Raw genomic sequence first — 24808 nt, 5'->3', positions numbered from 1 at the left:
ATTTCTTGAACCTTGCAATAGTTGGTACTATGAAGTTTTTTTCTTGATTTGTGATCCCAAGGGGTCCCTGAGCAAAATTAGCTTAGTTGCCAAATTGTCAACTTTGGGCAACTCTTGTAATTTGCATAAATCCAATATGGCCGCCGTCGGCCATTTTGAATATATAACTTTTGAGCCCCTTGACCAAAATTAATGTGTGATACATCATTTTAAGGGTTATTTGGTACGAGGAATCCATTTTGAGTGTTGTTGTTCTCCTCAAAGGTTGGGATCAGCTCAAATCCAAGATGGCTGCCATCCGCCACCTTGAAAATATAATGTTTGAACCCCTTGGCCAAAACTAATGTATACTATATCATTTTAAGGGTTTTCTGGTATGAGGAATCCATTTATGGGGTTGTTGTTCTCCTCAAAGGTTGGGATCAATTCAAATCCAAGATGGCTGCCATCCGCCATTTTGAAACTATAACTTTTGAACCCCTTGGCCAAAACTTATAAAATATGTCATTTCAAGGGTTTTCTGGTATGAGGAATCCATTTCTGGGTTGCTGTTCTCCTCAAAGGTCGAGATCAATTCAAATCCAAAATGTCTGCCATCCGCCATCTTGAAAATATAACTTTTTAACCCCTTGGCCCAAGCTAATGTACAATATCATTTCAGGGGTTGTATGCTTTGAGGAATTCATTTATGGGTTTCATAAAAGTCTAGATCCGCTAGATGGATATGAAAAATAACTTTCCTGTTTCTTTTCCACCTCAGGTAAAGATTAAGTCCAGCTGAAGATCACAGCCTAGTAACCTGTGAACCCTTTGCCCTGAAAGTACATCCCTTGTATAGTACCTAAACTGGAGATGCGCACACTTAATGCTGAGGACATAGCTGACCTCGTTGCCAATATTATAATGGATATTGGAATGCTGTCTCTGCTGATCAGTGAGTTTGGAGAACAAACTGCTATCAAGATTGGTAAAGGAGCTCTTAAAGGCATGACGTTATCTCCAGAATTAGTCTCGGAATGGATCGACGCCTTTCCTATTACTGTCCATGTTTCAGAGAGGGTAGATACAATTTATTCTGATACTACAACAGCCCATCCTGTTCAGAAGCACAAAGAGGATTTGGATCACCGACGTAAACTGGATGTCAAAGATCGAAAGTATGAGGAAAGTACCCTCATCTACTAGAAGACACTCGTCCTCAGCTGTATAATCATGTCAGTGGACAAATTGCATCTACTGATGTGAATGTAGAAGATTCTCTCACAATTGGAGAACAGATGGAAGCGGAATTCAAAGCTAGTCTTCCAGATGGATTCTATATACAATGCTATCAGTAGCCCGATGCGCAAACTCAAAAAAGCAAGAGGAAACAAGATCAAGCCAATGAACTTAGAGACAATTTTCCTCCGGTAGATAATGGTTAGTGAACGGCGTCAGGTGGATCTTACGTCTATGTTCAACTATGACCTCTGTGTTGTGCCTTCATCCCTAATTGATGAATTCGGTTGCATTCGCAAAAAACCCAAGCCAGATATTGTCAAACGTCTTGGTGTGATCGAGATCTCGCCCAAAAATGATGTTGACACTATCATCGTGGATGTATCACAGCTGTTGTACCATGTTGTGTGGCCTTATGGTGGAAGTCCCTCAGATCTGATTGCAAGCTCGCATAGATCGCTATCCAGACAGAGCAAAGAAAATCCTTGTCTTCGACAAATACCAGGGCATCTCTGTCAAAGAGCGGTTGCGTAGGGCTGGCGAGGCTGTCATAGAGTATGAAATCGCTATTACTAGTACTCTACCAGAGAGAGAAGCTATAATGAAGAGCCCAAACAACAAGAAGAAGTTGGGAAGTATGTTTTTTTAAGTACCTTCAACTTGGGAGAGAATGTGATAAGAGTCACATTGATGGAAAATATGAGCATGACGAGGCAGACATTACCATTGTGTCCTATGTTCTTGGTGCTGCCAACTCTGTACAGAACACAATAAGGATCCTCTGTGATGACAGAGATGTGTTTGTCCTATTGGTCTACTGGGTGTATTGGGCAAAGCTATAATGCAAGGTGCAAATGGAACGATGGGATGGAACACTCCTGAATAGCAATGCCACATGTGCCACCCTGGGACCCATGCATGCTCTTAGTGGTTGTGACAAAGGCAAGACAAGTGCGCTGAATACTTTACTTGCCGGAGACTTCCCAGGTCTGGCGAATGCGCTTGGTGAAGTTAGCTCCACCACAGAAGATGTCGTAGAGTCCGCCAAACCATACTACTTGACATGGTATGGTCATCCACAAGGGACATCGATGGAACATGTTCGCTTCACACCCTTTACCAAGAAGAAGACAACAAACAAAATTATGGCACTACTGCCGATATCTGTAAATTTTGCACTTCATGTACTTCGTGCTCATCTGCAGGTGATGCTGTAGAAGTCTGCAAATCAGCAAGCCCCTCCTGAGGAGTCAGCAGATATCACAAAGTTTGGCTGGCAGATCAAGGACGACACCCCTGTGCCTGTCATTGCTCAAGTGGATCCAGCACCACCTGAGCTGATGGACATCATCCGGTGTCACAGTAAAGCACGAGAAAGAAAGTGCGGGACCAAGGCGTGCAGCTGTCACAAGGAGTATCTCACATGTACCTCATTTTGCAAATGTGATGAAGACGTGTGCTGCAATCCTTACACCAAAGGAGTGACTGAAGACGCAACGAATGATGGAAATGATGAGGACGAGACTGAAGAGGAGAATGATGAGAACGAGACTGAAGAGGAGAATGATGAGGACGAGACTGAAGAGGAGAATGTTGAGGACAAGAATGAGGAGAATGAGCAGACAGTATTTTTGGATCAAGATGACGATGGCATGGACTTGGATGATGAGTGGGAGTTGTAGAAATAACGATAAAGGCGACAGACACAAGCGGTGTAGAGTTCATGTCAATGTGATTTATTCGGTAGCCCCAATATGGCCGCCTGCCTGGTAACGAGTAATGACGACCTTTGACCGGGTAACTAAGTGTCGTAGTGGGGGCGCTATTACTACACCTCCCCTTTAAGATAACCAAGCGTTATCTCATGTCGATTAAGACTTTGTAATGAGTCCAGTTCTCATGAAGAATCATTAAACTATATTGTGCTAGCAATATGACTCGCTGTGAGTTTCTTTCAATTTAAGTGTCCTGTGCACTGTACTGTCTTTTAGAGGCATTTCTTGTTTTTGTTCAACTTTTAACAAGAACCCTTTGTAGGCACAAATCCTGTGGGGAGTGTACACAAGTTTCCTTCAATGTATTCCTTCTCTCCCACCAGGTTCAAATTTTGCAAACAAATTTTTGGCAACATTTTGGAATTTAAAGTTAACACTTAAACTTGAAAACTAGAAACTTTCAACTCTCAAATCAACAAACAAGTTTGTGCCTGTAGATTGAAACAAGTGTGGCCAGCACACATGAATAAATCTTTTGTCCAGTCTATAGTTTTTTGCTAAAGAAGATGCATGTCCATTGTCCATCTTGTAATCGTCTTGCTTGCTGGTTTTGTTCAGACTGACCAAGTCTGTGTATGTAATGCTTTCGGGTGCATTTATTGAATCATTCAAATGTTTGTCTGTCTGTTGGCACCAAATATGTTGTGGTGTACATGTATTTCTCCCAAATATTCTCTAAATGACAGATTTATGCTGACAAGTTATATTTTTCTTAAATGTTTTGGCACCTTAATTTGGGAAAACATGCAAATTGAAAAGTTTTCAAACAACTTTAACACAATAACTTGCAAACTTAAATGCAATTGTCAACATCAATTTTTGTACATTTGGGACCTAAATTTGGTCAAGTTTGTTTTCAGCTTCCTGTCTTTTAACTGCCCACAGTTAATTCATAACATAGTCTTTAAATCTGCTTGGAGGTTTAATCTCCCTACTTCTTGTGCGAAGTCTTGGTGGTGTTGACTGTGTTGGACTGGCAGGGTTCTCCACAACTGCAGCTTCTTGATGACAATCACTGGTCACAGTCTTTTGATTTTTATGAGTGACTGGTGTATTTGACTCTTCACCAGTACTTAGTTCAGTCATTTGCTGCTCTTTAGCAGTGTAAACAATTGCTGCTCTATTGCGACGAAACACAGTTCCATCAGAAGTTTTGACAAGATATGAACGCGTTCTTGAGAACGCTGTACAACTTGTCCATCTTGCTTTCTATCACGAAGATAAACATTATCACCTGGGTGTAATGTGGGAAGTTCTTTTGCCCGATGTCGCTTATTAAAGTTCAGTTCTTGGTTTTGACGATATTTACTTTCGTTCTCACTGATTGGCTGTGGTACAGCTGGGAGCAGTTTACTGGGTAGCATGGGGAGTTGAGTTCGAAGTTTTCTGCCCATCAATAGCTCGCTTGGTGCAAAGCCATTTTGAAGAGGGGTGGCTCTATAGGTCAGAAGTGCAAGATAAATGTCTTGGTTCTTGCGGAGAAGCGACTTAATCGTACGCACCGCACGCTCTGCTTCGCCATTGGCTTGAGGGAAATTTGGAGAGCTGGTTATGTGTGTAAACCCGTACGCAGCTGCGAACTCTTTGAATTGTGACGCTGTACTGCGGGCCATTGTCCGACATTATAATTTCCGGAATGCCATGCTGTGAAAACAGCTCTTTGAGGGCTATTATGACACTCTCAGAAGTCTGGTCACTGAGTTTCTTTATCTCAACCCACCTAGAATAATAGTCTACCACAATCAAATATGTTTTACCCTGAAATTGGAAGAGATCACTACCTAGTCTCTGCCATGGGCGTTCAGGTAGAGAGGAAGGCATTAGAGGTTCCTTTGTCTCAGGTCTGTGAATTGCGCATGTGACACACTTACGAACCATTTCTTCAATAGTCTTAGACATACCTGGCCACCATACTGAAGTACGCGCCCTAGCACAACATTTACTGACCCCAAGATGACCTTGATGGATGCAGTTTAGGATGTCAAGTCTCATGGAAGAAGGCACAACAATGCGATTATCATACAGAAGGAGATCATTTATGACTGCTAAGTGTGCTCTATTTTCCCACCATTGTCGGAGGAGAGGAGCATGGGGCATGTATGCAGGCCAACCATTTGAACAGTAACCTCTGACAGCAGCACATTCCGGATCAGCTTTCTGACTCGTAGCTATGACGTTGAGACGTTGCTCAGTCGCTGGTAATTCCTTGATAGCATTTTCTGCATAAGTTTCAACGTCAGCGACCAACTCACTATCACTTACCAGGGGTCTACCTGTTGGTGCTCTTGAAAGTGAGTCTGCAATTGTTTGTAGCTTTCCAGGTACATATTTGATCTGCGGGTTAAACCGCATCATTCTGAGCTTGAAGCGCTGAATGCGTGGTGGCATTTTTGCTAATTCTTTAGAATTCAGCAGTGGTACCAGTGGCTTGTGGTCGGTTTCAATGTGAACTCTAGTCCCATCACATAATCAGAAAATTTCTCGCACGCCCAAGTAGCTGCTAAGGCTTCCTTTTCAATAACTGCATAGCGCTGTTCAGTCTCATTCAAGGATCTTGAAGCATAACTGATGGGTCGACGTTTACCGTCATCTTGAATTTGTAAAAGAACAGCGCCGATTCCAGATGAGGAAGCATCTGCTGCTATAACTGTTGGATGGTTTGGGTCGTAATGTGCAAGAATGCGTGGAGAAATCAAGATATCCTTCACTTGTTGGAAAGACTTCTGCTGATGTGTACCCCAGTACCATGCTGTCTCTTTCCTCAGAAGTTGCCTCATGGGCTCTGTCATTTCAGCCAATCCTGGGATGAATTTTCCAAGCTGATTGACCATCCCCATGAATCGCTGTAACTCAGTAATATTTGTTGGAGCAGGGAATTCAGCAATCGCTGATGTCTTCTGAGGGTCAGCCTGGAGACCTTTATGGTCAATGATGTGTCCCAAGAATCTGATCTTCTGTTTTGAGAATTCACACTTGTTGTTGAGAGTCAAGCCTGCCTCTTGCAAGCGTTGCAATACCGCCCTCACTTGGCGGTTGTGTTCCTCTTGTGTGGCACTGTGGATAAGGATGTCATCCATATGACATATGACACTGTCAAGGCCTTCCAGGACGTTGGACATCATCCTCTGAAAGATCTCGGGGGCGCTGCTTATTCCAAATGGCAAGCGGTTGAAGCAAAATCGCCCAAATGGCGTAATGAAGGTTGTCAACAGACGTGATTCCGCATCCAGCGGAATTTGCCAAAACCCGCTGTTGGCATCCAGCTTTGTGAAGAATTGGCTGTTGCTGCTGCCAAGGTTTGCTAGTGACGAGTCAACTGAAGCCATTGGATGTATCTCCCGTTGCACACTTTTATTCAAAGCTGTGAGATCAACGCAAACCCGGACTGCACCATTACTTTTGGGAACACAAACAATACCTGAGCACCACTCTGTAGGTGTCTTGACCGGTGACACGGCCCCTTGCTCAACCATGTTATCAATTTCTTGTTTGAGTTTGGACAACAATGGGTGAGGGACCTTCCTAGGCGTGTACAGGCATAGAGGCTTGGCACTATCACGCATAGTGATGTGATACTTATACTTCTCATTGACTCTTCCAAGACCTTTAAACAATCCGGGAAACTCTTCCTGGAAATTTGCACTAGGACTAGACTCCTGTAGGCCTACTTCATTGACCCTTGCTATTAGACCTAACTGATAACACGCTTTCCTGCTAAGCAAGCAGCATTTCTGATGTTTTATAACATATACTTCTTCATCAAGTTTCCTACCATCAAACTGGAGAGTAGCCACAAACTTACCGACAACTGGGATCTTGATGTGTCCTGGGCGAAAAAGATCTTCCTGGGATGGCACTAATTTCTCATTCTTAACCCAAGACAGATGTTCACTGACTACAGTAACTTTTGCACCTGAATCTAATTTGAACTTTGTTTTGTGGTTATTCACGTGCACATCTTCTGACCAGTATTCATCGTCGTCATATGGGTCTGAACTAGGTCTAGGACCATCATAGTAATTCTCACCTAGGAATGGGGCATCAACATCAGAAATTTCACCCAGGAACGGTGTGTCATCGATGCCAAATTCATTATCCATATCACCATAATACTCATCCTGTAAGCTTACCTCATCAAATTCTACCTGTAACTCATTTACCTGTGAGTGTGACTGCGAGCCACCACGGCATACTGCAGCATAATGACCAGGCTTATTGCATTGTTTACATTTTGCATTTTTGGCAGGACAGTGTTTACGTGGGTGGTATTCTTTGCCACACCATTGACATTGATTTGTACTTGTATGTGTGTTTACCTTCACATTTCGTGCAGACCTTGAGACATTGGACCTGTAAGTGTTACCCTGGGTGGGACCCTGATATCGCCTACCGCTACGCTGCGCTGCATTGGGCTTACTCACATAATCAACATTATTTGTTGACTGACTTTCACTTACGCTTGCGCCATTACCGCGAACTAGACCTCTATCTTGCTTACGAGCTTCAGATTGTCTACAAATTCTGACTGCTTCTATCAAGGTTAGTTTGGCCTTATTGCATATGGTCAGATAAAGCTTCATCAGCTACCCCTGCAACCAGTCTGTCTCTGATAAGTTCGTCTTTGAGTGAACCATACTCGCAATCGTCAGCAAGTTTGTATACATCTTGGATAAACTTTTCAATGGGCTCACCAGGTCTCTGTTGTCTTCTGTTGAACTTCGCACGTTCAACAATTGTATTTTTTCTAACATCGAAGTATTCATCCAACGCCGTGATAACTTCTTTATAAGTTGCTTTGGATTCGTCGATTTCTAGAGTCACCAGGATATCGTCGGCTGAATCGCCCATGCAATAGAGTAGCAATGAGACTTGATCTTCTTCGGACTGTTTGATAAGACCGCTAGCTTGTCTATATCTCTCAAACCGTCGCTTCCATTTTGACCAGTTCTCGGTTTGCTGTGCCCCATTTGCGCTTTGAAATTACGCCCGGCAGAGGCAGATGTGATGCCGGCAACGCCTGGCGGAGGAGTAGGGCCATCGTCTGGCATGGCTCATGGGTCAAACACCGATTGCCACCATGTAGAAATAACGATAAAGGCGACAGACACAAGCGTGTAGAGTTCATGTCAATGTGATTTATTCGGTAGCCCCAATATGGCCGCCTGCCTGGTAACGAGTAATGACGACCTTTGACCGGGTAACTAAGTGTCGTAGTGGGGGCGCTATTACTACAGGAGTGACCGTAAACACCAACTTATGGTATTGTGTATAACACATAGCATATATCAAGTTACGGGTAAAGGTTTTATTACATATAACAAAATAGACAACTTCAATTTATGTGTTATGGACTATAGACAATTAAATCTCACAGATATTTAGGGAATTGATAGGATATTGGCCCAAAATCATGAAATAAAAAGGTATTGATAAGAGTTAGATCTTAGAGCATTTGGAGTTACCTTGATGCATTTCATGGTACCATTATAAGTGCTTAATGTATTTCATACTATGGTTATTTACAAGAAATTTTGAATGGCATCTAGCAGCCATCTTGGATTTGAGCTGATCCCGCCATCTTGAACTTGAGTTAATCCCATCCTTTGATGAAATTATTATTCCCCGGATATGGCTTGCTCATATTAGAAAACCCACTAAATGGTGTATTGCACATTAGTTTTGACCAAGGGGTTCAAAAGTTATATTTCCAAGATGGCGGATGGTGGCCATCTTGGATTTTAGCTGATCCCGACCTTTTAAGAGAATAGTAACGTTAGAAATGGATTCCTCCCACCAAAAAAACCTTGAAATGATATATTGCACATTAATTTTGGGTAAGGGGCTCAAAATTTGCATTTTCAAGATGGTCGATGGCGGCCATCTTGGATTTGAGCTGACCCGACCTTTTAAGAGAATAGTAACTCCCGAAATGGGTTCCTTGCCCAAAAAAAACCTTGATATGATAAATCGCATATTAATTTTGGGCAAGGGGCCCAAAAGTTGTATTTTCAAGATGGCAGATGGCAGCCATATTGGATTTATGCAAATTACGACAGTTGCCCAAAGTTGCCAATTTGGCAACTAAGCTAAATTTGCTCAGGGACCCATTGAGACCACAAATCAAGAAAAAAACTTCATAGTACCATCTATTGCAAGGTTGGTGTACATGGCCTATGGGGGTGTCAACTGGACTAATATTGGTCCACTATATGATACACATTACCCTGCTCAACCTATGCAAAGAATAAACCATTGCAACCAGAATTTATTTTCTTATTTACAATTGGCTAATCAAGACAAATAAACAGGTATTAAGTTAATAGGTTTTATCATGGCAAAAAGTTGATTGAACATTACCCTGCTCAACTTATTAAAAGATAAACCATTGCACCCACAATTTCTTTTGTATTTGTCACCTGAGCTAATTGAGAGACATCTGAATAGTTGGGTATTCAGCTGATATAGGTTTTATCATGTCACATTGGTCCACTACATGAGACACCACATGCTCCAGGATGAATCAACAATACCCTACTCAATTTGTGCAAAAAATAAACCGTTGTAAACGGTGGCTCAGTGGTTACGGCCTTGGACTCATAATCTTGACGTGCGTGGGTTCGATTCCCCGTCCCACCACAGTGTTGCGCCCTTGGGCAAGGCGCTTTGCCTCGCTTGCCTCTCCCACCCAGGTGCAATGGGAAGCTGTTAGGGGTAGTCACAGTCGTTGTACTGATGGACCCTGCGCCACTTGTAGGCTGCAAACGTGGTTCCGACATATTCTAATGACGACGGAATAAATGTAAAGCACTTTGAGTCTGTTTACGGTATAAAGCACTATATAAATATCTACATTTATTTTTTTTAACTAGCACTGATTTTCTAATTTGCAACAGGATAATCAAGACAACTGAATAGTTGTCATATTGGTCCACTACATGAGACACATAAAATTTTTTTGATGAGCCAAGATTATTGAACCATACCATGACTGTAGCCTGCGGAACTTAAACATAAACCATTGCAACTGGAATTTTTTCAGATAGCCCCAGAAGCTAATCAAGACAACCAAAATTTGATATTCAGCTCATAGGTAGATAAACCACTGTTACCATATAATTTCCATTTAGATTATCAATAGAAAACTAAACTGCTAGGCATGAACTGATATTTTATCATGTCATATTGGTCCACTATATGAGACACATTTATGTTAAATATTTATGTGTATTCCTGGAGTAAATACACATATACTGTTCAACTGAAAAAAAAGATAAAAACAATGTAATCAATACATCAATGTTTAGTTGGGGGAAGAGTCCCCACCCCCCTGACAAAAAGTGAAAGAAAAAAGTGCCCCTCTGACAAAAAAATGAAAGAGAAAATCTGGAGGTCAAAGGAAATGAAAAGGGGCAAGAAGCCCTTTTTCATCAAAATTCACTCCGATCATGTGCCAAAATAGTGTAAAATATATTCCGTAAAATGGGGTAACTTCGGTCAGCCAAATTTTTTTTTTTTTAAATGGTCATATTTCCGTACAGCAATATTGTTTTTAGTCATATTTGGTGTCAATTTGTTAAGAAATACATTTGGAAGAAATAATAGTCGCTCATATCCTATTTCCTCGAAATTTACGAAAACATCGGTATTTTTGACCAAAAAATGAGCATTTTTTTTACATTTTTTTCAGAAAAAATATAAATCGATATTTGTGAGCAAGGATGTGTGCTTGATTAATTTTGCAAGGGGTCAAATGTCACAAAAACAATAACTTGCCCATATACAGCGAAGATCAATTTTTTTGATTTTTTTTCTTCATGGAATGTAATACTCTGACCAAAGTTGCCCCAAATGCGGGGTAACTTTGGTTAGGCTATTTTTAACCCCTAGGGCACCTTTACAAAATTATTTTTAAATCTTTTTCAACTTCAAGGTGTAGAAGGGAACCCTAATGTCACAAAAAAGAGTTAATTACAAATATAATTGGTTTTGTTTGGAAGCAGTGGTTTAAAAAACTCTGAAAAGTGCCCAAAGTTACCCCACTTTTGTGCGCTTCACACACACATTGTCACAATAAAGCCCTTTACTTCCCGATGATGGGCGAAAAATAGTGTAAGATACAAATATTTTGCGTGCACATCGTCCCAATTTAGCCTTTATTGGAAGCTCAAAGACATGTACAGTCTCTCTCTAAAAAAAACCCCTGGTATATATATTGTATAATGCAACTGCAATTTTTTTCATCTGTGCCCCCAAAATTTTATTTTGCCCCCCCCCCGACCAAGAAAGCTGGCTACGCCCCTGATTGTGTACGCCATTCTTCAAAAAGGCTTACTTGGAGCAATACCCTGCGGAGACTATACGCAGATGAACTGTTGCTACCAGGATTCAAACTACAATTGCAGAGTGGTTGCTTTTTTGTCAAACGAAATATAACAAGTTTAGCTGAATCCAATGAGGTTATAAGAATTCAGCATCGAAGTGGTTACGTAATTCTTTGGTTACGGATCACGCTACTTTGGTATGCCTTCGAGTGCCATATACTTTATGTGGTGATCATTTCGATCGTGGTTCATTACTCTAGCGCGTGATCCTGTTGACATAGTAACATTACGTAACTTCGATACTGAATTGACATCTGCCTCAGGAAGATGATCAGTAACCGTCAAGTGGTGGTTTAGTATTAACAAAATATGGATCACATCAAAAAAAGGTTTTAACTGAGAGTGCAATGCTCATGTCACATCCATATAACTGTTTTTATACAACATTGCATCCATTATGCTGGTTTCATACTTTCCTGCCGCTTGCCGCTTTGAAGATGATTTTGCTTCACTATGCAGTCGCACTAGAAACGCCAGCGGTGACCAGCGGTAAGCCAATATATAGATCATTCCACCGCTTTGCCGCGGCAGCAGCACCGCTGGGAGTTGAATTCAAGTCAACTCGGAGCGCTGCCGCTCTGACGTATGAGAACAAAATACGATTTTGGAGCGGTGCTGAGCGGCAAGAGTGGTTTTCAGAGTCATGCCGCTGCCGCTCCGCAGTGTGCCGCTCCGCTTGCAGAAAAGTACAAGCGGCATGATGAAGCGTCATGCCGCTCAGTGGCAAGTGGCAGAAAGTATGAAACCAGCAATAGACTTAATAATTAAACATTTTGCTAGGCAAATCCAATAAAAAGTAACTCACTACTTTAGCTTTCGCCATCTGGGCTGATGGCTTGATCACAAGTGTCTTAGTCCACTGCTTTTCCCGCGAAACGGCTTGTTGACATTTCCTGGAAGTGATGTTGTTTTTGTTTTGAGCAGTGGATCATATACGTGATCGAGAGAGACGATACCTTCGTCGCGGTTGATTGCTTTGGCCCCCTTTTTGCGGATTTGGATGGCTTCCCTTATTCTTCTGGTGAATGCGTTATTCATGCGTTATTCATTGAGTGGTTAGAGAAAGAAGCAGTTGCCACAGCGCCCCTTGATTGTAAACCAAAGATCTGGAGAAGATATGTTGATGATGTGTTGGAGATCATACAGAAGGATAGCACTCAAAAGCTCACTGACCATTTAAATTCCGTCGACCCGACTGGGAATATTAAATTCACCTTTGAAGAGGAGGATCAGGGTAAAATCCTTTTCTGGACACATTAATCGTCCGCAAAAGAAGACGGGTCCTTGAAGCTGCTGGTTTATCGAAAGAAAACGCATACGGACCAGTATCTGAATTTTCAGTCGCCACACCCCCTTCACCAAAAACTTGGGGTCATCCGGACTCTTATGGATAGGATGGATAACATCGTGACAGAGGAAGAAGACAAGAAAGAGGAGGAAATAAAGATCAGAACAGCGCTAGCAGAGTGTGCTATCCAAAATGGTCTTTGGATAGAGTTAAACAGCAAATGAAGGACAAGCAACCGAAAGCGAGAGAGAAAAAAGAAGGACGACACACCATCAAAAGGAATTGTGGTCATACCCTACGTGGAAGGCGTGGCAGAGAGGCTGCAAAGAATATTTAAAAAACACAACATCTCCACGGCGATGCGGCCTACCAACACGCTAAAAAGCCTTCTAGTCCACCTTAAGGACAAAAAGGACATAGAGCAGACAAGTGACGTTGTCTACAATATCCCGTGTAAAGGGTGTGACAAGTCCTACGTAGGGGAGACAGGAAGACAGTTTGGGACAAGACTCAAAGAACACAAGAAAGACTCTGAAACAATAGCGAAAGAAAATTCACAAGAGCAAACCGAAAAGAATCAACTTCTGAACAACAAAAATCAGCCATTACTGACCACATCGCTCAGGAAAATCATGTCATTGAATGGGAAGGGGCAAAAGTACTTGACAGGGACTCAAACGCATTCACCAGAAGAATAAGGGAAGCCATCCAAATCCGCAAAAGGGGGGCCAAAGCAATCAACCGCGATGAAGGTATCGTCTCTCTTGATCACGTATATGATCCACTGCTCAAAACAAAAACAACATCACTTCCGGAAAATGTCAACAAGCCGTTTCGCGGGAAAAGCAGTGGACCAAGACACTTGTGATCAAGCCATCAGCCCAGATGGCGAAAGCTAAAGTAGTGAGTTACTTTTTATTGGATTTGCCTAGCAAAATGTTTAATTATTTAATCTACAATACTACAAAATGCATCTATTTACTGCAGCATTAAGCGCTCCACAGACTACGAGTATTGTACGTACAATATTGTATGCAACATATCTACGTTATTTAATCTATTGCCATTCTATTTCCAGTAATGTTTAAGTTCTAACGAATGTTTGATGACGAAAAATCTATAATATGTTACATATAATATCTAGTAGAAATATATTATCGATTTTACGTCATCAAACATTCGTTAGAATTTAAACATTACTGGAAATAGAATGGCAATAGATTAAACAACGTAGATATGTTGCATACAATATTTTATGTACAATAAAAAGTCTGAATACTGCTTTAGACTTCTCTTCAGCAAAGTGGCTTGCTCACAAAATTTACAAGATACCAAAGAGATTATATCGAAAAGAGTACTGACTCAAAATTACCCTATGTGTAGCGCTATGGAAAATCCAACAAAGAGATTAGACCCAAAGAGTACCAACTCAAAATTTGTCCCGTGTGTAACGCTATGGAAAATCCTCCATTCTAGTTTGTTGCTTATATGGGGGCAAATAGTATTTTTCGGCAAGAACCTGAAATTGAACTCGTCTCTAGGCTTGAACATTACAAAGTTTGTGCATCAGTGCTTAGTCCACAATTTTGGCACAGCGCTTTGCACATGCACTTCTAATTAAATGCACAGGTACACTATTTACCCTCTGTATGTGCGACAAGCAAACTTGGTAGAGTTGATACTCTTTGATTCTACCTCATTACCAATATAGTGAATATTTAGAGAATAAACGATAGGAATTTTTATTTTGCCTATCCTCTACCGTGTGATAGACGACAGGCCCCAGTAAACACCGATACGTCGGGCCTCGTTGGCAATGGGTTGGACATGGTGGGAACACGTCCGGAGTCGCCCTTGCTTCTACGGAACGGGCGTCGGGCCCTACGGCAATGTAACGACGTCTTCTTCAGATAGTTGGAAGGACGTCGGGCCAACAACAGTCAGCCGGCGTCTTTCATGCATAGTCGGAAAAAAGTCGAACCTACGGTCGAGTAACGACGTCTTTTATGGGTAGTCGGTAAAACGTTGGTCCAACGACAGTGAACCGTATAGGCCTATATACGTATAGGGCGATCTTTATTTGCATAATCATTGCAAAATTGGGTTAAAAATTTCTTTGCCTGGAATGGGGTAGGCCTATTAATTAATTCATAGCCCCTGTCCCCCGGCAATGGCTCATCTTTATACCTGTTCTGTACATTACCTGGTCGAAACTGCTATATACTAATAGGCCTAATGTGTTGAACAATGTTAAAACCCACAATAACCTGTGTAAATGACTAACGCAAAACAAAAAGATTTCCCCCAAAATAAATAGGCACATGCCTAGGCCTACTAGCAATATTATAATCTCGATTTTAGAGTTCAATGAAATGATGACCCAGTCATAGGCTAGCTATTATCATGACGATGTTTGTTTTGAAATGAGTAGGCAGCTCACGGGTGATGAGACTAAACAAAACCGTTATAACATTTAAACTGATCTTAACCCCTGTTGCCCAGTGTTGGAAGTGAACTTTTGGCCTCCGTTGCCGTAAACATGTACAGCCAATGCACGCTACGTATATAGAATGACATACATCAGTGCGTGGCAGTTGAAATTCAAATGGCACAAAGAGACAAGCGCTATATCGTTAATATTTTTTGGAAGTTATGGATAATATTATATCTTTTTGGCTGTACATTATACTGTTTATATGATTACTGCTCGTATTCATTGAAGAGTGATGAGGAGATAAGTGTTGTCTAGTTGCCGAGCAGGCTTTGACAAGCACTTGCGTAAAAGTAGAAGGATCTAGCTTAGGCCTATGCAGGTTCAAGTAAGTATTTTCTAAATATTTTTCTTCCAATTTGAATTTTTAACGTGTAAACCTATTAAACTACATCAAATTCACTCATGTTTAACCAGTTAGGGCCTAATGTATTGCTATATTAGATATTTTTTAAATCTCGAAACAGATAGGCACAGACGTTTACTGATGTTTGTGAAAGAAAACGGTCAACAGAAACATGTTTAACCACGGGGTCATACATTTACTACATGATGTACTTTACTTTATCATGGTCGGTGTTTGACTACGTCATGGTTTTATGTGTTTACAACTAGGATTCTCCTCACTACGATGCCTTCACAACTTCCGTTGCCGTACTTTACGAAGTCGGACCATCATGTCGTATACAATCAGCAGGACCGTTGGCAAAAAGTGTAAGTAAAACCAACGTACTTTTTATGTTGGTATCTAGGCCTACCATCGGCACTAGCGTAGGCAAAGAGTTGGCCCTAAAACAATCCAACGTACTTTTCTCGTCGGCATAAGTAAGGTCCGTAGTCGGCAAAACATTGTCCCCTAAGTCGAACGACGTCCTTTTCAAGTCGACATGAAAAAGTTGGTCCCACGCCGGGACAACCCTTTTTAAACATCGGAATAAAATCGGCATAACAGTAGGCAAAACGACGGCCCAGCGTTGGAACAACGTCTTTTTACGTGTCGACGGCAGGATGCACCCGATGAGCACCGACACGAATCCCGGCGTCCGGTCGACTTTGCTAGCTCCTTATATCCGACGTCGGACCGACGTCCGTGTGTTATCTGGGGCAGGTCCAATATTTTGAGTAGTGGATGCCGGCGCAGCAACGCATTTTGCACGGCGTCTACGCATACAACGCGATAGGTACGTGCACCTCTATGAGCGTGTTACGCGTTATCAACACTCATGATGACGTGGGGTCGTCTACCGATAGACGACACCTAAAATCACGCGATTGTCCAATCAGATTATGTGTCTACTAATAGACCACTCCCACTGACTAAGAATTCCTTTTATAGTATGTCCACACTCATGCAAATCATGAAATGGTATGAACTGCCAAATGCTCCACAAATCCTGCTGAATATCAGTTTTTCCCATAATTATACAATTTACAGCATGTTAACCAAATTTCCGGCAATTTAGTATTCTTAAATTGTTTCATATGAAAGTGTGATGAACTGATATTGATTACAAGAACATAAAAAATGTATTCATCAATAAATTTCAATTTAGATTATGAAGACTATAAAGATAAAAGGAAGTTACAATCTATATCTGTTATTTCAAATTGTACATTTTGCAAATTTAAAACTCCGGATATTGAGTGAAATAATTCTAAAAAATCATATCTATTCTTAATTATTTGGAACCTCATGTAATGTTAAAATGAATTTTGGGTGGTTCTTTAAAATGCGGAAAGAATCTTAGAATCAAATCGTCAGTATGGCGGAACAGGTGTGCACAAAGAACAATTTAATTTTTAGCTGATGAAATTGATTACTTGGTGCCCAGAACTGCAGCACTGATCTAGATAATTAGGCAAATAATACAGTTCCCCATTAAAGGGACACTGTGAGATCCACAGTCTCATCCCCCCAAAATGTGAGATTTTTATACCATCAGATTCAGAAACCAAGGACTATATCATGATCGTGTGCTTATAAGCTTTCTTGCAGATCAAGGCCGTAGCAAGCGGGGCGGCCGGGGATGCCATGGCTGCCCCACTTTTTGAGAAATGTGTTATGTTTTCGGTACAGTTACCGAATAGGGTGCAACTTGCTAGACTTGAGTCCTTGTTTACGGAGTTTAGGGTTAGGGTTTAGGGTTGGGTAGTGAGTCTTGTAATAAGACTAGTAGAGTTGCACCCTATTCGGCAATCGCTCCTGTTTTTCTTTATATCTTTATTTCAATTTGGGCATATATTTGTAATTTGGCTGCCCCACATTTGTGATGGCTGCCCTACATTTTTCAACCTTGCTACGGCCGTGTTGCAGATTGACAAAGATATTGAATCAGTATTTTAAACACAGTTGTGCCGAGTTGGGCACAGACATCCCCTGGCATATAATTTGTGCAAGAGCCCTCTCCACATTGGAGGCTGCTTGTAGCCTGTAATACGTGTAATTATGTGTAACTTGTTGATTCAATGTCTGAATCTACTAACAGTTTGGAAATAACTTTCTTTTTTTATAGATATCTAATGAGCCATACACTACATGCCCTAAAATCATGAAATACCCCTTTAATGCTTGTTACACAGTTATGAATTTTGTTTGCCAATTAACGCTATTGATTTTCATTTTGGTGAAGCAACCACATTGGTTAAAAAAAATAGGTTTATAGGCTGATAGATTTTCTTTTATTAAACCTTCTCCATCATATCCCTTGGATAAATTTTGTTTGAATCAGTAATATCAAAGTTCACACAGTTTGCCAGTGTGACAGTACCATATTCAACCTGGCATCTTGTCGTATTTGAAAATTGGATATTTCCATACAAAACAATATTTTAGTTAATTTAAGGAAATCCCCAAAAAAACAATTTTAAAATGCAAAAAAAAAAGAAAAGATTTTTGGCAGGAAATCACAGATTTTTGCATTTTTTGGAAAATCAAGGTGCGTTTTTTTGGCCTCCAATATTGTGCATTCCTAGCAGCCCTACTTAATTTATACTTGCCCCCCACTGCAATGCAGGGCATGTAGTTGTGATACCCAGGTGGATTTTGGATTGGGTTTAGGCTGTGTGATTGTGATTTCCAAAACATACCCAAAATATATAGCAAATTTGAAGAAAAAGTGACCCAAAAAACACATTTCAGATTTTGCTAAAAAAAGTAATAAAGAGCAATCTGCACTTTTTCCAGAATTAGAATAATTACATGGACAGTCTTTGCCCACAAATAATGAAAATAATTCAGGGCATCTCCATCCTTTTCACCTTGTACCTGGTATGTAGGCCTATAGACGCATCCAACGAGCCAAGTCATGGTCAGGATTTAGTCAGCCATTATTGGGTCCCCGCATGCACCAAAGTGTAGTGGTGGTGTGACTGCCCAATTGGGTGTATCAAAGCCGTTTAAAAATCGATGTTAGATTATATTGTGTTGTAAACTGTCATCATTCTTTTGTCTATGTGTAATACAGGTGATAGAATGCAGTTTAAAATCCCCTCCAAGGCCGCATCATTTCATGTTTTAGGTGGGATGGAGCCGACGGGGACCCAGCTATGGCTGCCATTGAGGTGTAGGAATGTGTGAAATTGGACTCGTCTATACCCTTTTTTTTGTTCCCATTATCTTACCTTTTCATCCTGTAAGTGATGTAGTTTAGCCTCAGGTTTGAAGACAAGTATGCAGAATTTGACTTTCCAGCTGACAAACTTGACGACAGGTCTTCTCCCATGTCTACAGATTTCCAACGCACCTTCATCTGATGGAGAACAATGCAAGAAAGGTACACTTTCAATTAAAAAAATGAAAGACATTCAAAGTATAGACTCAATATTTCTTCCCTTCCTGACTGCAGATGCATGAGGCATCGGGGGTCACTCCCCTTTTTTACCCTCTTATCCAAAGATCTGTCATCTTTTTTATCCCTTTTCAGCAGGCTTCACCACTTAGGAGACCCAGTGGAGAAAATGAAAAAAATGTTATCAACATTTTTCAGGCAAAATTATCGAATTTTTGAAACAAATATCAAAAATTTGCACTGAAATCCCAGATGTTGGGTGCTCAGTGTCCCCCAGACACCTATTTTTAACAGGACATCGTTACCTAATGCCCTGGGTTCAAAGGTTAACAGGGAGGGTGTGTGGGAGTGGATTTACGTATATATGTGTTAGGGGTGGGTAGGGGTGTGTTTGCCAATGTTGACGCACATGCAAAATAGCAGTGCAACTGTGGACACCCAGCAACAAATGATGTCCATGGTCAGGGTTGTAGCTAGCCCAAGTTGAGTGCCGGGTAATTTTACTATCCAATTTAGCCACAGATTATAGTTCTATAATCTGTGATTTAGCGCTGGCTCAAGGCAAAATCTTTTTAGTGAACATGAGTGATTGGGAATAAGCTCCAGGGGTATCACCCCCTAAAAAACATTTTTTTGCTCTTTTTATAATGAAAAAAGTACAACCCTGATAAAGGTTCCCTCTACCTATCAGTATGTTGCAAATAACATAAAAATGCATATTAGACCATGTCTGGGGTCTTGTTAGTGGTAGGGTAAATGGATCCTAGGTTTAGAGCTTAACTTCGGAAGTGTAAGGTCCTCGGTAAGATAGGAATAAGTTGTAGGTCCTCATTTGCAGGTGTGTGCATGGGTGGGTGTGAGCTGGTGTGTCAGGGGTCAGGGTATTTGTATAATTTGGGTGGGGGTGTTGGTGTATTCATGCATAGCATAATCAAGTATTTCTGTAAAATGATGGTGATGGGTTAAATAAACACCTGATGTATTTTGAAAATACACACTGACATTTAAAGCTATTGTTCTATTGTCTTTATGAAATGCTTCACTGACAACTGCTGGCACTTTTGGTGACAAGTTTAACTTTTGAACTCAGGGCCGTAGCAAGCGGGGCGGCCGGGGATGCCATGGCCGCCCCACTTTTTGAGAAATTTGTTATGTTTTTCTTTATTTCTTTATTTTAATTTGGGCATATATTTGTATTTTGGCCGCCCCACATTTGTGACGGCCGCCCCACATTTTTCAACCTTGCTACGGCCCTGTTTGAACTTCCATTAACAACTCAGACATACAAATATTTTATTCAAGGATTCTCTATTGTTTACAAGTATGTGAAGATACCAGCACATGTTTTTGTGGGTGGATATGACAGCTAAATGTCATGCTGGAAAGTTATAACGTTTACATCAACATTTTTGCTGACAATTGAATCAATTTATACTTTTCACTTTTCACAAATAAGCCAGCATAATGTTGGTCACTATTTTACAGTGATACCGTTTGTGTAATCGGTATTGTTAAGAAGAAAATGGCCAACATTAATAATATGTGAAAGTTAAAGCCGTGTAAAGTGTAAACCGGGTTAAAGCCGGGCAAAGCCAGGCTTTGAAAGTTAAAGCCGGGCAAGGCTAAAGCTAAAGGCCCTGTAACTTAACCCTAATTCTGTTTCATATGCAAAATTAAAAAAAGTTTTAGAAAATTAATGGATTTACTTTTTCAAATTCAAAGTGTAATTAAAACAGCATAAGTAGATTAGTAAATTATGCGGTGCATAAAAATAATGTGTTCCTGCCAAATTATGCGATCAAAAAAAGTGAAATTAAAATAAAATTGGGGAAACAAAACCCTGATACCTTGTTAAGAGACTTTGGTGATTCTTTTCTCACCACAATTTGATAGTGCCATGGGATTGTACATTTCAATGGCTTTCTATGCAAACCTATGTCTCTTATTAGTTTTATTGAGCTCAAAAAAGACCGTTTTCCCACATTATCTTATTTGTTTATGGTACCAACAAGTATTTTGATACATAATTAGTCAAGTATAAATTGACATTAATGAGCTACCATACATGATAAATTGAACAATATGAGCAATAATTTGTAGTAAATATTTCTTGCATTAGTAGACACCTTCCCCACCTCTATTCATTTCAAATCATAGCAAGGTGGTTGAAATTATTAACCAGGGATCTTTTTTATATTGGGGGATGGATGCTGGAGTCAGTGCTGCCGAGAGCCATTACGGGCCCATGGGTAAAATGAACTTTGGGGCCCCCTTTTTTACGGCCCGAGGTATCTTTTCTTTGCTTTTATGGGCCTATTATTATTAAGGTCACATTTTTTTTTACGGCCCCCTAGGACCCCAGGCCCGGGGGTAATGCACCCCCTTAACCCCCTTGTCGGCGGCACTGGCTGGAGTAAAATCTGTGAAGCAAAGTGAATGGAGCATCTTTTGCTCCCAGAATAACTTTTGTGGAAAAAATGCACAAAAAGCACACACTTCTTGAAGCTAAAGTGGACAAATATAATTTATGTAAATCTTGAATTAAATGTGTGTGAAGCATACAAAAATGTGCAATCCTTAAAGCTAAATTGGTAAAATATGAGGTTAACATGTAGTAAAAAAAACACACACATTTCCATATCATTACGATTGCATGGAAATTCTCCGGCCCTCATCAAATTATTGGGGGGGGGGATTAGCTGGGATACCCCCCCTCCCCAATCTATGCATATGGTATTTGCCAGGGGGGCAAATGACCCCCCATCGATTGGAAACTTGAGAAAATGCCAAAAGAAAATTGCAGAAAACTTGCTTGTGCCCACCAATCAGGCCTGGTGCCCCCCGATCATGGTCGGTACCCCAGATAACCCACGCTATGCCACTGCACGGATAGATTCAAAACCACACACCAGATATGCTGTGACACATTGCCCCATGAACACATCAAGTACTATTAACAAATTGACATCACCCTCAATTCTAAGAAGATCCATATTTAGATTGAATATCGTATAAAACACATAGCCTACTTGTAAATACCAAATTTATAATCTTAGGCTAAGAATATCCATATCGAAACCTTTGGGGAACTAAGATTTTCCGAGCTATTCCACGCTTGAACTCCTATGGAAACACGGGCTAAAATCAGGTCCTTTTTTACATCTCTTGCTACCGAAACATAATTTGTATTGATATAACTTGGATCCACTAGTTACATGGAACTAATACTGTGATCTTTTGATTTTTTCAAAAATAAACATGCTCGAAACTTGTTTAGACTCGCGTATCTAGTGGTAAACTTTTTATTTTTAGTCAAAAATCACGAAAATTTAAGTGTAAATTTTGCGTTTCTTGAAAAACCGGGAGCTTCTAGTCAGCTTCTCTTCACCAGAAAAATAAAACAGCGCCATCTAATCACTTGGATCTCTTGAGTAAAATTTCTTCAAAGTGACCGCTTTCCATCAATTGATGTAACATTCATTTTGATGGCTTCAGATTAAGACTCGCGTGTGTTCAAGAAAGAAAAAATCGTGAATTCAAAGTCGGACTGAAATCTAGTCATCAGGCCGTCATATCCTAGTCGTTTGCACAGACCTAAACATTTCGACACACTGAATGCGCAAAGCCAATTGATCAGGAAGTAAACAAACAACCCGCTGAAGAGGTTAAGTGGGCTATTGTGTGTAACACGGACAAGCTTCTTCATAAAGTTCCCCGGCCCCACTTAGCACGCCGCCACTAATAATGTGATATGGACGTCCGCATTTCCTGGTCCATGATTCGCTTGAGCCGCCATGTAAGTTCTATTGGTATTTTGATTGTAGTTGTACAAATTAAAATCTGTGATTTTATTGAAAATCTAAGATTTTTAATATATCACAAATATAGGACCTTCTATGATCCTATGCCAATTTATTCAAGTACATTACAATCATGTAAAAATTACAATTTTGAATTATAGTCAGCAAATGTTACAACATTGCTTTAAAATGTAATGGTACATTTTATGATCAAGAACATTTATATTTTCATACAAAAGTAAAATTTATAGAACTGTTGTCTGAACTTGACTTAAATCTATACAAAAGTTATAACAACACACACCATGTTACCATGGCAACAGTCCAACATGGAGCGGATATTACTACATTCAACTGATATGTTAGTGTCAATGTTGTCTCAATCAGGACCAGCTGCATGAACATGAACAACATCATGTCTACATGTATCAAAGTCAAGTTTAATTTTCCACAATTTCCCATGATTTATACAACCTTTGACCGCTGACAAAGTTGACAACATTGTTATATGTCTTTACCATGATAAACAGACTGATTTAAAACAGTTCTCTCCACAACATTTGACTTAGGCCTACTTGATATTTCTTTACCATGTTTGTACCGTTTTTTACTATTCAACAGAATACAGGTGAACGGGGGTGCAAGAAGAGCAAATGGATTGTTTTCATGTTTTTACAATAACGATAATTTCAGACAAAAATCAATATTTGAGCTGTGAATTTTCAACAAACTTTTGTGTTCAATTGATAAATAAATATTGCAATGTATAATACTTCTTTTGTAAATTCTTCTTTAGGTTGACATTTTTACTGTATATCAAAAATAGACAAGCCACATCAGTCACGCTTCAAACAATCTGACAAAATACCTACTTGAAAAGTCACTTCTGCCTGAGCTAACACACAAATATCCACCCATTAACTCAAACTTGGGTAAAATTAAGTACATTTGTAGTTTAAAATAACAGTGACCATGGTGATACAATGCCTTTTAGCCACATTGTAATGTGTCTGACAGACAGAGTCTTCCTGTATTTAAACAGGCAGTCTGATTATGTGGGAAAGTGTGTGTTCTTGGAAGTTAGCAAGACTTTTTGTTCACTGTGCTTCCGGGCAAAATTCCCAAGGAGACAAATCTGCAAAAACGTCCTACGGACCCACTACCAGTGCTTTTAATGTTAACATGAGCCAAAATGCAGATAAATTCAAGCAAGAAATGAACATGCCTAATCACAAATTTTGGTCATTTTTTTACCAGTAGGCCTATTTGAAGCTAGGGTGGCAACTTGCCCCTCTGTTCTTGCTAACAGGAATGAAAATGTGAAATTGGCTACAAAAAAGGCAAAAATGATCAGAAATTAAAAGACAACACAGTGGCGTAGCGTCATAGGGGCACGGGGAGGAGGCGGGGCACGTGCCCCCAATCGATCTGAAATTTTAAAAAATCCCATAGGAAAATTGCCGAAAAATGGCTTGTTGCCCCCCAATCAGATCCGGTGCCCCCCAATCATGGTCGGTGCGGCCCCAATGTTACGCCACTATAGCACTGAGACAACATGTCAATTTATATGCCTGTGCTATTTATTAAAGTGATAAAAACAGTGAATCTTTCACAATGTGGGACCTGCAGTCGCATAAATCTGTGATCTTCACAGATTTAGACAGTGCAGAGCTGGACTGAGCTGGCATGAGAGATCATAAGCATGATAAGTAGCTCTAATTTTGATACCTTGTTATGAACATCCTCATCCCCCATGAAAACCATTCATAAAAAATATGTTGGGCGCATTCTGTGGCACCTACCCAGCACCCTCTGGCCTTCCCCTTTCTTTTTGTAACTTTTGTTTTTCAAATGATGGATGGAATCAAAATTGTTTCTCCTACATAAATGCCATTGCCTGCCCATATACAATTCACAAAATCAGGATTGCAGATATAAATCTGTAAGTTTGTGGAATCGTAAGTACTTCCGTAATACATCACTGCACTTCATATCCTAATAAAGTGTGCTTTCACTAAAATGCTCATAGGGGGCCTATCATATTTTGTGGAATAACCACCTGGCACA

At 40.4% G+C, this 24808-nt stretch overlaps 1 protein-coding gene across 1 annotated transcript in view; it reads right to left on the bottom strand.

The window, feature by feature from the left end:
• LOC140136916 (uncharacterized) overlaps positions 1-24808 on the bottom strand; it is a 421421-nt gene that overhangs the window by 369018 nt on the left and 27595 nt on the right. Inside the window, exon 2 of the mRNA XM_072158568.1 lies at positions 18775-18902. Coding sequence (XP_072014669.1) covers positions 18775-18902 — 128 coding nt within the window. The remainder of the gene's footprint in view (positions 1-18774; positions 18903-24808) is intronic.

Source organism: Amphiura filiformis, chromosome 17 (genome assembly GCF_039555335.1).
Source record: "Amphiura filiformis chromosome 17, Afil_fr2py, whole genome shotgun sequence".
NCBI classification, from domain to species: domain Eukaryota; kingdom Metazoa; phylum Echinodermata; class Ophiuroidea; order Amphilepidida; family Amphiuridae; genus Amphiura; species Amphiura filiformis.
Note: the sequence above shows the minus strand (reverse complement) of the source record. Positions and strands in the feature narration are given on the sequence as shown.